Source organism: Protopterus annectens, chromosome 9.part0 (assembly GCF_019279795.1).
Source record: "Protopterus annectens isolate FY-2018-M chromosome 9.part0, PAN1.0, whole genome shotgun sequence".
NCBI lineage: Eukaryota > Metazoa > Chordata > Ceratodontiformes > Protopteridae > Protopterus > Protopterus annectens.
In genome coordinates, this window is record NC_056743.1 from 1,006,733,540 (window position 1) to 1,006,751,483 (window position 17,944).

Genomic DNA, 17,944 nt, shown 5'->3' on the forward strand with positions numbered 1-17,944 from the left:
AGAATTTCAGAAAGCAGTGCAACATTTCAGTTGATGGCTTTACAGATTCACTTCATTTGAAAGCTGCATCAAAATACTGTAAAGGAATGTCTGAACTTGTCTGAATTCTGTCTTTCCTGACTGTTGTTTTTCATGATTTAATAAACTGCTATGCTAACCTAATTCTAGTGGTGGTATCAGGCAACATGATCCATCAGTTAGCAGAGGACAACTGCAGCATTAAATATACAGTAAGTCTCTGCTAGCAGTCGTGACTGTCATTATTTCATTATTAGTATAAATGCATAGCAATGCCTGTTCTACGACTAATACTTCTCATTATTTTTTTTTGGGGGGGGGGCACTGTGGTGTTCACTTGAGGACACCTTTTATTGAAAGTAAACAGCATAGCAGCTCAGTGGTACTAACATTTCTGGATCTTGGGCTCAGTACTGACCTCTAGTCACCATCTTTATGCAGTTTACACACTTTTCATTCAGATGCATCTGTTTCTTCCAGCCTCTCATAAATATGTTAATTGCTTCTCTCCTTGTGCTCTCACTCTGTGCTATTTTACCTGCATACACACACACACACACACACACACATATATATATATATATATATATATATATATATATATATATATATATACACACACACACACACACACACACACACACACACACACACACACACACACACACACACACACACACACACACACACACACACACACACACACACACACACACACACACACACACACACACACACACACACACACACACACACACACACACACACACACACACACACACACACACACACACACACACACACACACACACACACACACACACACACACACGCACGCACAATACCCTTGCCGTCATTGTCTGTGTCAAAGAATGATAAATAAATACAACACATAAAGAATGCAAATTCAAAGTGTAGTTAAAAATCTTGACTCACTCGACATCAACTTTCTGGTAGATATGGTAATCATTGCCCTGAAGATAACTTTCACTATCTTTTTCTGTTGGTTGTCTTTTGCAATGGCATGAGAACTGGATGCAAAGCCTGAAAAAATATTTGCAGGAAAGTTCAACATGGATAAGATTTAACCCGCTCTAGTCTGACATATTCATCATCCTAGTTCAGCTTATTCACTAACATCATTAACCTTGGTATAAGCAAGGCAATGTGTTTCATTCATGAGAAGCAAGCAGTTGCATGACACCCAACAAGCCTAGAAATGCTGCACACATGAGAGCTATCTATCTTTTAAGGGGGAATCACATAAAAACCTCTACAGCAAAATTTAAATGCAATATGTGGGCCATCAGAAGTGCAGCCACAGAGGGCAAAGCACAGAGGCAACCCCTTCTGTAAACAGAATACATGGCAAGATAGCCCATGGATCCACAGTTACAAAAGAAGACGTGATCATGCTGCTGTGCAAGGCGCTAACTCTAAAGTGAAAGTCATCTGGAGCTGCTACATCAGAGAGTAGAAAAAAATGTCAAATGGTACAAGTGATAAACTGTACCAGTAAAGGGTATCATTGAAGCCTCACCAATCTGCAGACGTATACCCTATATAATAATTGAATCTCTGTTTTTGTTACGTAATTATTTTAGTGCTAATCAAATGTCTAAGGATGTACTACCCTGTTGATTCTCTGTTTTACGTAACTATTTTAGTGCTAATTACATGTCTAATATTGTATTGTACATTAATGGAGCTTTTAAATAAATAGGATCATAGTTACTAGGCTATTGGCCCTGAGGCCCTTACAAGCTTAGCCAAGAAGTTAGCCCATGTTCCAACAAGTCAGCACCCAATGCCCCTGTCCAGCAGGGACACTGGTGGAATCTCAGGGGTGTATTTCTGTTCCCCATCCAGTTATCCAGGTTGTGCTTAAAAAGGGATAAAGAGGTACTCTGCTTGACGTGGACAGGGAGTCTATTCCACAGAAGGGGGAGTCTTTGGGACACAAATCTGTCCCACCAACAAGACCTATAATAATAACAACAATAATAATAATAATAACCATAATAATAATAATAACAATAATAATAATATCAATTTGTTAATCAGGTAGGCTCACTGGACATACAGTCCCTTTTCAGAGGCAACCCAAGTGCAATATCTGCTTTAGTGACTTGCTCAAGGTCATATAGTAGGCAAATGAGGGTTAAGGGAATCAAACTCTGTACCACAGGAACTGCAGCTCACCCCTTAACCCTTTGTGCCAAATATCAGATTAGATAGATAGATAGATAGATAGATAGATAGATAGATAGACAGATAGATAGATAGACAGATCCTCACATTTCACCTCACTTGACTTCCCTCTAACTTAAAATTGTGCCCCTTTGTTTGTGTACAGTTCCCCCATTGAATAGATGATTCAACTTGAATTCCCAAAAGATATCTGAATGCCTTTGATATATCTCCCCACTCCCATATTTTCTATAAGAGTGGACATGCTACGTCCTATATCCCTTTCCTTATACTGTATCAGGCTTATAGTTTATATATCTTGGGAGAGTTACTCTGGCTACCATTCATCCTTTTTTGCTATAATGATGCCTCCAAAGCTGCCCACATGGTGAGGTCATAAAGATTTCATTAATTGTTTCTAATGAAGGTTAAGAACCTCCATGTTTTTATTAATGATCTTTTTTTTCTCTCTTTCTCTGCAAATCCCATGAATTCCTAATATTTTTCACTAGTTTAGGGAGTGCACTGGACAAGCCAATGATTTTTTTTTTTACTTTGAAAGAAGTCAAAGCTGAGAAAGGGATTTGGCTTAAGTATGAATCAAAACACATGCCAATTCCAGATTACCACAATGTGTCATGTTATAAAGCAGTTATACATTTCTGAATCTGCAGTAACTGCTTTAACTGTTCAAAATGCTTATATTGGCCATAAGTGGCTTACCTCAAATTATAAAATAGAAGATAACTGACATCCAGAAATGTGTAGGCAGACTGGACATAATAAGTGAGCCTGTCGTAAATTAACACTGATTACAATAAGAAGTCTGTCTACAAGACCATGAAAAAAGAGCACAGCTCCCTATAGCAACAATGTAAAGCCTGGCTGATACACAGAAGCATGTTAACAATCTAAAAATAGGAAGCCATGTACACAGAAAGTTGATCACAATCTCTAAACAGGTACTCATACTGTCCGCGGATACAACAGCACATTCTGATCCACAAGTTGCACAGAAAGCAGGACTAGAAATAAAAATGTACACAAACATGCAGTCACCTGAAAGTACCAATGAATATACAAAGAAGTTCCCTCATACAATACAGCTTGTTGCTGATTTATGTGCAATCAGGGAATACAAAGAAGGACAACTTTCAAATTGTACTCATCACAGAAAGAACAAACAAAAATACAATTAAACCAAAATGCAGGAAAATAAAGTTGCACATGAAAACTAGCTGTACAGGAATGATTACTCTAGGTATTGACATACAAATTACTAAAACAGATCATCGTCACAACTTCTTATAAAAGATTGGTGTCAAAAATCACTTTGCATTTTTATTTAAAATAAGAAAAAAGGATTAAAGTTGGTATTCCTTGTTTAAATCACAGTTTATTAAGTTAAAACAAGACATGAGCACTTTCACTCTTGTCAGAGCTTCACCAGTCATGCTAGCGAGGTCCTGGTTCTGCCTTCTGCAGGACCTCACCGATAACTCTCTTCTCCTAATGATAGTCACCATCTATCAGTATTCTGTGTGATTTGTTATGTAGCTAATTGTTTACTTAGACAAGTGCCATGGCCCCCACGTGACTGTACACCTCCTGTGATAATTGTTTTGTGGGGCAGTGTGTTAAATACCTTGTTATATTCTAAATAAGGCACATCAACACTTCCATCTTGATTTAGTACCTTAGTTATCCCATCAATGAACTCTCTTAACTTAAGAGAGAAATGTAAAACAGCTGCTGGAGAGAAAACATACAATGTGCATAATGAAATTTAATACAATGGTTTCTGAAGGACTCACTGTTGAGATTAATTGGCTGTGTTTTTTTGAAATGATCAGTTAATTAATATAATGTGTCTGCATGAAATGGTGCCCTAGCAATTATTCCAGTCCTGTGCTAAATTCATAGAAAGAAATAATAGCTTACCAAGGTGAGGTACCAGTGTATGCATAAAATAAATGCAATACAAGAGAAAGATGACTGATGTGAAGTAAAACAATATTAATTTTGCCCATCATAGCTCTGCTCATTCTGAATCCTTGTTGTATAGTATCAGGCTATCCAGGCACATTTAACGAGGTGCAAGGAGACATGCTCCTCTGCAAAGAATATTTTTATGTGTTTTGTGGCCTTGGAAGTATTCTTGTTTAACTAGTGACACCCCGCAGTTTTAGATGTCTGAGATTTGAATATTCTCATGTCAAACCAGAAGTGATTATACATTGTGGCCCCCTTGAAGGAGGACAGTAATGACATTTTGGCAGTCTTTAATAATCCAGGTCTGTAGATTGTCTACATTTGTAGAAGCATCACATGGAATCTGGTCTAGTTGCAGTTCAGTGTCCTTAAGTTTAATACATTTGAAGTACAATTGTGGGTTATTGACAGAGCTGAGGGGGGAGGAGGAAAAAGGGTGTTGAAGGTGCTAGTTACAGTCATGGGAATGCTGGAGAATTCCTTTAGGAAGTCTGAGAAGATGCATAAGTATTGGGTAATTTGAACTACATTAAGTAATGAAGTGTTTTTATGTTGTTTGTGGCCAGTTAATCAGTTAGCTGTATTCCAGAATTATTTGGGGCTACCACAGTAGGAATTCTACATGTTTTTAATACCATTTGCTTTAATGGCTGCAGATTGCTAGTTTGACTGCCACATATAGCAGTCTAAACGTAGAAAGTATATCTTGGTTTGGCCACCTTTTCACATTGTGCCAGACCTCTTTTCTGAGACCATGAACATTTAGTTTATTTGTGATATATTGGTTTTATTTGTCTGTACAGTCTAGTAATTGTAGGAGTCTATTCTGCAGAATGTTAAGGTGATGTGGAAAGTGTTTCAGCAACCTACTTAGGGTCTTCTTAGAAATGATTATCTGCCAAGTTTAGCAAGGAAGATGGTATTTAAGATTATTATTGATTTTCTCTGATTTATTCCTAAATGTGACCAGAGTTGGAGGATTTGCTCTGGGAAGGTCTGTCTATTTAAAAATAAAAGAGTAAGGACCACTAAGGCAGGGGGTGTGGTAATAGATGTGATGCTTTCTGGAATATTAATAATTAAAAAGTCCAGTAATGTGCGTCAGCCGTGTCCTGTTATCATTTGATGTTATATCTGTTCCAAGTTTAGTTGGACAAGGCCAAGATCAGCTAGGAATTCTTTAAAATCTTTTGATTGTATGCAGAGAAAGTCAAGGTTAAAGTCACCAAGAAGTAAGAGGTTCTTGTAGTTGTATACAGTGGCAATAATTTTGTTTGGTAGTTGAAATTTGGTAAAGTGGAAACTAGTGATAGCTAAGACACCAATGTGACTTATAGTTTTGTGTTTTATAGTGCATTAGTTTGCCTCCTTCCACTTTTGCCAGCTTTGGCACCAAAATGTATAGTTATATCCAAGAAATAAATGGCGTACACTGGAATTATCCTTAAACCAGGATTCTATTACATCTACTATGTCCTGTGATTAAGTGTCTAAGAAAGCAAAAGTCTGATCCAATGTATGCATTATACTCCCATCATTTAGAAAGAAAAAGAGGTAGGGATGGTTGGGGTGAGAAAACTTTTTTTCTTTAATAGGCCCAGGACTGGGCTCAATGTTGATTCTAATTAGCAGGATCAGAATAATTGTGGTAGGTCTCAATAAACCTTAATTTATGTAGCTTTAAGGACCTTGCTTTGAAGTTGTCAGGTAAGAAGAAAATGGATGTATTTGCATGGAGTGTTTGATAAAGTAAAGGAGAGGAAATAGTGTGTATCTCAAATATAAAGGTGAATTTGGTTCTGTGTTACATGAGTATGAGGGATTTGGTGTGAACTTTGTTAGAATAATATGCATGAGATGAAAACAGTTATTAGATTTATACGGGCAGTGTGGTAGTAACAGAAGCAGAAAGGTGTAGCAGGAATGAGAACCATTTCATATCTGAAGTGTTGCTTTCAGAATACTGCAGTAGGAAAATGCAAATCATAGAGCATAAACGTAAGGAACTATTATGAACACAAAGTATCAGAAAGCTGTAGAACTGTAGTTAGCAAAAGGAAGAAAAAAATAGATTGGTGTTATGACTGTTTAAAGCAATGTTTCTGTAGTTTTGTGAATGAAGGCACAACGTGGGAAATGTGAAAGAGCTATTGTGATGGAGGTTGTAGATACAGGTGAGTGAAAGGGGTTAGCTTTCGCTAGATGGAAAGAAATCAATTATTTTGAAAATGTTAGGTATGCGTTCTTATTAATGCTGTAATTTTTGTTCTTCTTGTTTTTGTTTCGCAAACAGTTACAGTATGTATGTACTATAAAGGATTTTATGTCAAAGATAAAAGAAAGTAAGTTTTTATATAGTACATGTGAGATGGTATGAATGTCCTTTTTTGATTATATTTGTTGAATTTATAAATCTTGCAGCAAGAATTGATATAGTTATGGTGGGAGAGGTTTCAGTCAAGTGAATGTAGGTAGATAGATGACACTGATCATTTAAATAGAAAAGAACCAGGGATTTGTTGAATGCTGATCAGCTGAATGGTGTGATGTTACTTTATTCATGTGTAGAACACTGTTACATTGTGTGGGACAGACAACTTTAGTAACCATAGTGCTTTATGATGATGTAGACAGTTTGATTTTGCCTAGATAGTTATATGGATGCAGAATTAAAAATTTACTGGCTTTTATGACTTTAGTAAGGAAATCATTTGTATTGGATACTAGGGAATGAGAGAGTGGTTGCATTCTTATTTAAGTAAATATGGGCAGGGTAAGGTGGCTGTGGATGAGGTGGGAGGAATACCACACTTGTTCTCGCCAGCAGGAGTCAGTTAGTCTGTGCATGCACAGAGAGGTCAATATCTTAACAGTGTCAATGCTATGAATGTTGTAGATGCAAGTTCTGAGTAAGATGCAAGATATTTTAAGAGGGAAACCATTATTAAGCACCCCCCCAAAAAAAGGAAATTGCTGCTAAAGCAACACTAGAGGGAATGCAAACTCATTGTACAAATAACTCAGTACAGCTACAAGATCAAGAGCATGAGAGAAGGAAGCAGTAAAAGACCTACAGGGAGATACAATAAACGTAAAAGCATGCGCGATCTAGAAGGAACTGCCTGGACAATTGTACAACAGGAATCTCAGAGCACGTTAAATATGAGTCTGAACCCTATGGCTAACACTAATGTCTTCACAAAATGATGGAACAAGAAAAAATGAAATTTCATAAATGCAATAACGCACACTGGGTTGACTGCTTAAGAACTGTTAGTGAACACTCATGTTTCTGTGTTACTGAGAACACGTGTGTACGTGTGCGTGTGTGTGTGTGCGTGTGTGTGTGTGTGTGTGTGTGTGTGTGTGTGTGTGTGTGTGTGTGTGTGTGTGTGTGTGTGTGTGTGTGTGTGTGTGTGTGTGTGTGTGTGTATGCATGTATGCATATGGAGCATGTTTAACAACAGAAGTAAAATTGCCATAAAAATGAAACCCTCTCATGCTTCTGCCGAAGTAAAAATTTGATGAAAACATAATGCATGCTATAAACTTGGAGATGGAGATGGTTATATTCACTTTGTGATGCAGGGGATACAGGAGGTACCCCCCAGTCCAGTCACTCAGCTTTCATTAAACAAAGGATTTGGTAATGAAGATTTAGTAAATCATTGCCATATACTCCTTTGGTCATCTGTAGTGTGTCATTAGATATTATATACACATATATGGTAATAAAATAAATGTGTGTGTATGGTAATATAAATAAATGTATGTATACATACATATGCAAACAAAGAGTATATAAATAAATATATGTGTGTGCACGCATGTGTGTATGTAGAATGGATATAGTTATTCCTACTTTTCTCCTGCTTTCTAACAAATGTTTTCTTGATAGTGCATATCAACAGAACACCACAGTATTTTTGATTACCATAGAAAGTATGAAGGTGTAGTGTGTCTGCATTGCCGAATGAGTGGAGACCTCTACGGCATATTTGTTAACTCCTACAAATTATATCTGATGGAAAATAACTGTACTTGACTAACTTGTAATTTTCTGCAAAGTAACACTTTCAAGTCTGTGCTAAAACATGACAGGAGGTACATGGTCAGTGGACAGTTTTCAACCTCATATCTGTACAAGTATGTAAACAAATGCATAAATAAAAAAATGCTACACAAGAATTGCTGCTGTACAGAGAATGCTGAATGCTGTCTCTACCTCATCACAATTTCTGCAGCTAGTTACTTTCATTAAGAATTAAGATTTCCATAATACCCCTTGAGCAAGCTCCACGTGCTACTCCATGTAAGCATGGCAGGAAGCCTACTACACTCTTGATATACCCCAGTGGAGATCCTGTGGCCTGTGGTCTCACTGTTTTATTGATCATAGCACAAATAGAGTATCAAAATGAGAGCACAGTCTGACAGCGGTGTACTGTGGCATTTTTTCTTCAAGATCCCTGCTGGACACCACTTACTGTGGATATCAGGTTTTGTTTAAAATAGATAAGGAGACATTGAGGACAGAGGATGAACTACTCAGAATTTCTCCTGTTCAAAACACATATGTACTTGCTCACTGGCTATCTACTGGAAGAAAATAAAGAGTTGCTCCTTCAACTTCTCAGTTTACTCTATCTGTACTGCTTGTCTAGTACCATCATTAATTATTCTGAAGGAATTCTGTATAGAATCACAGCAACTGCACAAAATATTTCAACTCTACTAGCTATTTACAGGTAGTGATACAAACATTTTGGGTGATGGAGCCTTGTAGATAATTCCATCCCAAGCTATACAATTAAGAAAATTTGCAGGTAGTAGGTAGTGGTTGATGACAACATAATAAGATTGTTAGTTGTTTTTCAGTGTTTGATACATCTCTACCATTTCAATTGCAGAGTTGTGTGCAATGACATTTTGGGATTAAAGCTACCAAGTGATCCAGTCCTGACCCCAAATACAGTCTGCCTGACACTCCCAGGTCTCAGCAAACGCCAGCTTGGCCTCTGTGTCCGCAGTCCTGACGTCACAGCTTCTGCACTTCAAGGAATCCAGATTGCTATCCACGAGTGCCAGCATCAGCTTCGGGACCAGCGGTGGAACTGCTCCACACTTGAAACTGCTGGAAAATTACCCCACGACAGTGTGATCTTAAAACGAGGTAAATAGTCATAAAAACACAAATCTGTCTGATCCTTCTACTCCAAAGAAAAAAAAACTCCAGATATGGAAACACTGGCAGATTTCAACTATTTAGTCCATAAAACTCATAAAACCCCATAAAGGAATGCAAAGCTTTCAAGTAAAAGCCTTAAAATGCATAAAACACAATAAAGGAACACAAAGCTTTCAGGCAAAAGCCCTTCTTCAGTGTGTAAGGGCTTTTGCCTGAAAGCTTTGTGTTCCTTTATTTCATTTTATGCATTTTATGGAATAAATTGTTGAAATCTGCCAGTGTTTCCATATCTGGAGTTGTTTTGTTCTTTGGATTGCTTTGGGTTTCCAACAGGGGTTCAACAAAGTGTTGGTCATATATTGCTGTCTTCCACTCCAAAATCAGCACTCCAGGATTTTGCATAGGAGAAGTGTAGGGAACAGCCATATGGCTCCTCTATGTATTTCTGTAGTTACATCCTACTGACACCTCTAGGAACCTAATATAGCCCATTCATATTTGCACTAATAATTCCAACACTGCTACATACAAGGTTTTGAAAGATTTAATTTTAAAGCTTACATAGTGGGCAACACAATGAAACTGCACTGATATATGTATCCTGCCTAGTGCCACTACAAATATAATAATTGCTGTTTATGTACTAGTTATTTATTTATGTTGTTATAATTTTCATAGCTTTCTAAATACCTCAACAACTAAGTAATACAGATAAAACTGCATAGCCTGATATGAAAGCTCACAGATGGAGAAACAAAACAGTGCTGACAATATGTGTGTAACTTGAGTGATTACTGAGATATTGTAAGATGTTCACAAAAAAATGCAAACTTAATATTTACTGTGACTTATAAAATCTAGTATAATACCTGTAATATAATGAACACTAGCACTGTAAAATTTGTTTGTGTTGAAGAGTTTGCCATGTACATTTCTTTATAGGTTCATACTAGGCTATCTGCCCTAGGGCATTTATAAGCCTAGCCAGAGTGTGTTTGGCTTTCGCCACCCATTTTAAATTAATTTTGCTATGCCCTTTTTCGAGGTTAGTATACTGTGCCTCTGTCTAACAGTGACACAGAAGTGATACCCGGGATAAACCTACGATCTCCCATCCACTCATCAAGATTCCTCTTGAAGACAGTCAATGTGGGACTCTGCCTAACCTGGACTGGGATTTTATTCCAGAGTGAAGGGAGCCTCTGGGTTATGAATCTGTCCCTCCAGCATGTCCTATTTATTTCAGTGCTGAGGTTTATGAGACTTATGGTCATGTGATTTTTGGGCTGCTAACCACATGACTACTTTGGGCCTGTATATAAGATGAAAGAAATTTTATAAGTTTGTAGTATTGAAGAAGGATTATGTCCGAAAGCTCTGCTGTGTTTTGTCATTAAAGTGTTTTTTCCTTTTGGATTGTCTGCTGGAGCATAGAGTCCCCATGTTGGTGATGATCAGGTCCAGTATGTTTTCCCCTCTTGTGGGAGTGGTAACAAGTTGTTCCATAGCATTTGAGTTTATAAATTCTAGGAACCTTTGGGCTAGGGTGTTGGAGCTACAGTAATGCTCCCAGTCTATGTTTGGGTAGTTGAAGTCGCCCAATATAATGATGTTTGGAGAGACCTTCATATTTTCCAGTGTTTTCAGGAAGGCCAAGTGGGGTTCCTGGGTTTGGGAGGGTGGTCTGTAGCAGGCTATAAACTGGAAGGCAGTTTTACCCACTGTTAGTTGCACATTGATAGTCTTTGATGCTTCGTGCTGTGCCACCAACCTGGAGGTGTGGGTATCTTTGACGAATATTGATACTCCCCCTCCTTTTGTGGTTCGGTCCAAGTTTTGGGGCCGAAAAGCATGGTATGATGTATAACCTGGTAGTGCTGGGGTGCTCTCGGGAGCCTTGAACCAGGTTTCTGTTACTGCACACATATCGATGTTCTCCATGCTAAGGAGAGTTTCGAGTGGGTGCATCTTGAGGTTTAGACTTCTGGCGTTGAGTAGCATTACTCTTAGTTTCTTATCCCTTGTGATAACTATGGAGGTGGGTTTGTCTTTTGAGCCTTGCCTAAAAAAGGCACTATGGGGGTAGCAAGAGCCTTTGCCAATATCCGAAAGCCCAGGGGAGACAGGTGCAAGCCGTCCCTAGCGAAGGATGTAAGCTACCTGTCCTGTCACCACAGTGCAGGCCACAAACCTTCTTAATATAAAACAACTGGTCTGAAGCCCAAGTGCTTAATCCAAAAGACTTAGAATGATAGCTACACTTTAATCAAGTTACTACTAAGCAGTAATAGATACAATTGAATACTTTAAAGAATGCCTGGATTAGTGCTCAAGTTATACAAACAAAGCTAGATTCAGCAGGCCTGGATCTAGTCTATGCTACAGCAAACAAGGTGTACCAATTTCAGTAAGAAGCAGTTCAAATATGCAGGCACTATAAGCCTTTAACCAGAAATTCCCAGCTCAGAAGGGCAGAGTCCAGCCTCTCCTCCCACAAGAGTGCAGACCATGAACCCTTTTAAAGTAAAATAACTGGCCTGAAGCCCAATTGCTTAAACCAGAATTAATACACTTTTAGAATAACAGACACTGAGCCCTCAATCAGCAGTTCCCAACTTAGAAGGATGTAAGCTACCTGTTCTGCCACTACAGTGCAGACCACAAACCTTCTTAATGTAAAACAACTGGCCTGAAGCCCAAGTGCTTAAACCAGAATTAATACAATTTTAGAATAACAGACACTGAGCCCTCAATCAGCAGTTCCCAACTTAGAAGGATGTAAGCTACCTGTCCTGCCACCACAGTGCAGGCCACAAACCTTCCTAATGTAAAACAACTGGTCTGAAGCCCAAGTGCTTAATCCAAAAGACTTAGAATGATAGCTACACTTTAATCAAGTTACTACCAAGCAGTAATAAATACAATTGAATACTTTAAAGAATGCCTGGATTAGTGCTCAAGTTATACAAACAAAGCTAGATTCAGCAGGCCTGGATCTAGTCTATGCTACAGCAAGAAAGATAATAACCCTTATGGCTCCAGAGACATGAACATTTGTTTGAAATGTGAGGACATAAGATGTTTTTGTCATAAAGCTCAGGATGAAATCATTGTATGGTAAAGTACAATCATCCAGAGCTCCATTGGAGTGAATGAGTTAAGACTGCTTCAGAACAGTAACCATTTCAAACAGAGGGACATGTGAGCGAGTCCTGAAGCGTGGAGACTGAATGGCTAAAAAATTGAACATGTATATACCAAATTTGAGATGCCATTTCTCAGAATGTTCCCTTTTTTCTGACATATGGTAATCGCAGAGTTGGTATATATGAGTTTGGAGGGTGTACAGGGGGACGTGCCCCACCCTCCAAAAAGAAGTTTTAAAGAGAAGACCGATTTTCGAGATATATTCTTCTCCGGGTTTTTGGTCTTTTTTTTCAGCATTTTGGTACTTGACATTTCAAGTGACAACATTTCAATAGGGAGCCCTTCAGAACACATACTTTACTTATTGCAGCGGTAAGCTTGAATTAGGCAGGATTTTTGTGGCATCAAAAAGGCTTAAAGATGGTGTTTTTCTTTATAGCTGAAAGGGAAAAGAGTGAGTAAGTACTGACAGATATCAAGAACATCTCTAGAACTGTGAACAGAGCAGCAATTAAATGCACAAAGAAATCACAGACCATGTTTAAGTGTATCGTCAAAAATTCTACGTGCATCAAATTTTGTAAAAATACATGAAGCACTGATTCATTGTGAAAGGACTGGGATAGCCATGAATTATGCAACGGGTTCTGGAGTACTACCAAAATACTAGGCTTGAGCATCACTTAATTTATATAATGCCCTGCTTTGCAATGGCTGATTGTTTGTCTATGACATTCATGGAATAGTAGCTAATTTGGAATTCTGCCATGTTCTTAATGTTCTCTCCAAAAAATTTCTTAGTTTACTCATTTAAGATTGCTGGTATGAAGAAGAAAAAGCATATGATTTGCTAAGAAATACACTGAAAAAAACAGAAAAACAAAAAAAATGCAAGCTAAGGAAAACTTTCAGATGCTTTAATAAGGTTTCCCTCACTATTTATATACTTTTAATCAATAAATTACTTGCAGAGGATTACTCCTCAACAGAGTTTCTGTCAGTTACGTAACTATTTTGCTCAGCAGTTTAAAAGTGGCAGCACTGGAATCTGCATGGGCTAAAAAACACCTGCATATTTAATTTCAGAAGGAATATTTTTTCTTCCATTATAATTATTTTTAAAAACATGTATTGAATATGCATAATATGCCAATGATGTTATCACAAACTGCCAAAGGCCAAAATGCCAGATTTTGTTATAAATTAGTTTAGAGCAAATTCTGTCCCATTTAGCTTCTGATATTTTGCAGCATATTCTTCGTTGTCAGTAATGATGGAAGAATTGTAGAAGTTTATTGTCTGGGCCTTAAAATAAGCAGTCGGCATGGTTCCCAATGAAAGCTTGCTAAACAAAAATGACAGTCACTAATATCAGACCTCTGTTATTAACATTGGTTAGAAACTGGTGCGACTGGGAAGATGATGTCACCTGGTGGTCTAGAAAATCTCCTCTCTTGAAGTATTAAAGAATGTAGACTGGGGCTGACTGGATCCGGTGAAAACCCTGACTGAGCAGGATAAGTACAATGCTGAAAGACTGTTAGCAAAGAGAGTCTCATTACCTTGGGATCTGATCCCAAAGTCAAAGATGGATTTGGAGCTTGCTTATTTCACTCCTCAAAGTGCAATTTTTAACTCTCTCACTTTAGATTTTTCCTTGGTCTTGTCCTGTTTTGCCTCTTTGTCTTCATCTTTATCTACCTTTCCCCTGGATATCTTGTCCTTGGCTCATGGAGAAGTTGCAGAGGAGGATGAGGAAGGGATGGAAGACCCTGCCTGGAGAGGAAGAAATTCCTTCATTATAAGCTTTCCCTGTCTGGTCTGTAAGGCTTGAGCACTAAAGGAAGCAAAAGTCTGACATGAAGTGTAAAGATGAGCAGCACCTAAACAATAAACTCAAAGGGAGTGTGGGTCCTGGGGTGTAGCTTATGCTCATACTCCATGCACTTTTTGAAACCCTGTCACCCATGGAGAAATAGCAAACGCACACAAGTCAGTAATGGGTGGCTTAAAGAGCTATATAACTATCTAAGCCTAATATATAAACAGTAAAGAATCCAAACAACAATTAGCAAAAGCACACAAATAAATGAACCAATCTTAACTGTAGATGAAAGTCACAGTATTTAACAATCCTAAAATCTAACCTACAAGTATATCTATACATATCCGAATAACACACAAGAAAAACACAGCTAAACTGTATACTAAAACTGTTATTACTAATAAAATGAAGACACTAGAGAGACAGAAGATTCTCTCCCAGTAAGGGAGGAGCTACAAAGATCTTCCACAAAGGATAAAAATTTGAGAAACTGCCATTGAAAGCACTACCAAACAATTCAGGCAGCAATCAAGATCTGAAGCAGTAGGGTAGAGTTCATGGAATTATGGGTAGAGGAGGAGTCAGAACCATGGAACTGAAGAGCTTCGGACCTGACAACCCATAGATGAAGCGGACAAAAATAGACAACATTCGATCATTCTGATATGCCTGAGGAGTTTGAGGGAGAGCTCTCTCAGCAATGTTTACATTTTATGCATGATCCTACAGCATATCTTTTGCTGGGTGCTACAAAATTCAGAGAGCTTTTACTTTCACTACCCTTAGCCAAACCGTGATAACTGCCCTCACTGTTAAAATGATTGAAGGGGAATTTGTCAGAGGAATCTTCAAGCTATAAAGGAACTAGATAACAGGTACTTTAGAATGTAGTCAAAAACATGGGTGCGATCGTTAATGCCTAAAAATATTTTTTTGACAAATAAGGCTCAAGCCTGTTTTACTTGATGCATGTCAGCAGGAATATGTGGCTGGACAGCTGGTCAGATCTGGACAGTGTTACACTGCTCTACCAAGATATAACATGTTACAAGTACTTGACCAAGACTTGTCATTGGTCTGTTTTTTGGTCAACATACTGTGCTTTAAGATGAGCACTAGGTGGTGCTGCGGTAGCGCTGTCGCCTCACAGTAAGACGCTGTCCAGTTCGACTCTCAGCTAGAGCGTCTTCTGCGTGGAGACATGCATGAATGGGCGTACCTTTGTTGAAGGTTGTGTGTTAGGGCTGGCAACTCAGCACGTAAAAATCTACTACCAATCACTAGTGGACCGGAGTTCTGCTGTGGCGACCCCTAACCGGGAAAAGCCGAAAGACACAACAACTAAGTGATATTATGATTTCCACACTGGCAATTCTATACCTTGATGATTATTATGGATTGTATGCTGCTCTTCTGTTCACATTGCTATTTGGCAATAAATATAGTATGAGTTTCTGATTAAACTAGATTTTCAAAATGCATATAGAAGTCTCATCTGCCTGAGGACCAAAATGCATAATACAGACATTAAACGGAGGTCTCATCTCCCTCAGCTGGATGTAGCACAGGTGAATGCAAAAGATCCCATAATGACACTTACTGAAAATAGTAGAGGCTTTGTATTTTTATGTATCATTCACTTTCCTGTATACACTTTTCACTTTACATAGCACAAAAATATAACAAAATAACTTTCAGTTACAGAACAATAAGTAAATTTCATGCATATTCCTTAAACATTCCACATTTCACCTCCCCCTTGCTCCGCAACGATTTCTTAATTCTTGTCACAATAATTTCACAATCCCACATTTTATTATACAGCGATTCTTCACATTACATTCCAGATTATCCATCCATTATTAATACTGTATCCATTATACTTTTTTTCTTCTTTCTTTCTTTTGTTCTTTTTGTCATAAACACCATCACATATAATTTCCAAATCTACGTCTTGAAATAATTCAACTGATATTCATTTTAAACCTCTCCCATACTTGATTAACCCCATGGCATTTCAGTAATGTAGACTCCTCTCTCTCTCTTGCATATTTGACATAACCATTCTCTCATCTGCCCATAGTTCATCTGTCCCTTGACCAGTAATTTTACAACATTAGTCTCCATATAAAATCTTCCATTTCATTAACCTTTCTAAATCTAGCTTATCTTATTTTTATTACCTTTTAAAATGCCATTTTTGCACCCACGGCTTTGGATAGTAAATTCTCTTCATATTTTCCTCATAACATGCTATCTTCCTTTTATTTGCACCCTCTACCCAAATCTGCTAAGTTTTAATTTTGTCAGTGGTAGCGTTGTTGCCTCACAGCAAGAGGTTCTCCCATTCGATTCTCGGCTTGGGTTGGGAGTGCCTTCTGTGTGGAGTCTGCATGTCCTCCCCACGGTCAAGTGGGAATTCGAAAGACATGCGTTGAATGGGCGTGCCTTCATTGAAGGTTGGGCGTTGGGCTGGCAACTCAACACCATAAAAACCAACTGCCAATCATTAGCAGACTGGAGTTCCGCTGTGGCGACCCCTAACCGGGAAAAGCCAAAAGGCAAACAACAACAACTATACTCTTTAACTTTTCACTCTGCTCTCTTCCATCCAAAATTATTTCTTTTTCTCTCACATCCTTTTTCCTTCTATATTTTTGCCCTTCTTTGCCATGCTACACAGTATCCATTATAAATTACTTGAGGATAGCTATATAATAGGATTTATTAACCCTATCTCTCCACCTTCTTTGTTACAATACAGCACCCAATTTTTAATGGAGTTCATCCTTGAACTCCAAATGACCCCCCCACAAAAAAAATTCCAATATATTTTTTCTAGGCAGCTTGGGAACACAAACCCCTCCTGTGTATACCAAGTCCCCAACAAATGCATATGTATCAAATACATTTTTTTCTACAAATGCCAGTTGGAACGCTCCAAACACATTTCCTATTCTCCACATTCATCGTAATACTTTCTTCCATTGTCCATCTATTACCTCTCTATACCCAGATTTAATCCCCATTGTATTTATGTCAAACTCTGAGAAATATAGCCCCCCCCCCAATTTTAACAGCATCCCCAAATCCTTTATTTTATCTTTGTTCAGTACTAATCCTACTTTACTTTAACTCTTTCTCAGTTATGTAAGTAATTTCCTTAACCCACACTATATTCTTAGCAAGTTTAACTAAATCATCAACATATGCCATAAATACTGGAATTTTCACACTATCTCTCATTTTCCAGTCCACCATCTTGTCTTTCTCCTTGCATCTTAATATGATCATATTCATAACTAATGGTAAAAAATGTTCACTCATGATGCACCCTTATTTCACTCTCTTCTTAATACAAACCTGCTCACCAGTCTATCCATTAATCATTATATTATTTCACGGTTTACTATTGAATACTCAAAGTCACTTCTGCCGACTGGTATGCAGTCATAAAGCAGTTTTCTAATGGGCAGAATGCCAATTTAAAATACATTAACTACACTACAGTGAATGGGTAGTGTAGTTCGAGTACCTGAGTTCGGCATTGTGCACTGAGATTGCGGTTCAGTATGGAACAGGGA

At 38.0% G+C, this 17,944-nt stretch overlaps 1 protein-coding gene across 1 annotated transcript in view; it reads left to right on the top strand.

Annotated features, from left to right (window-relative positions):
• WNT10B (Wnt family member 10B) overlaps positions 1-17,944 on the top strand; it is a 99,808-nt gene that overhangs the window by 10,173 nt on the left and 71,691 nt on the right. Inside the window, exon 2 of the mRNA XM_044083786.1 lies at positions 9,111-9,373. Coding sequence (XP_043939721.1) covers positions 9,111-9,373 — 263 coding nt within the window. The remainder of the gene's footprint in view (positions 1-9,110; positions 9,374-17,944) is intronic.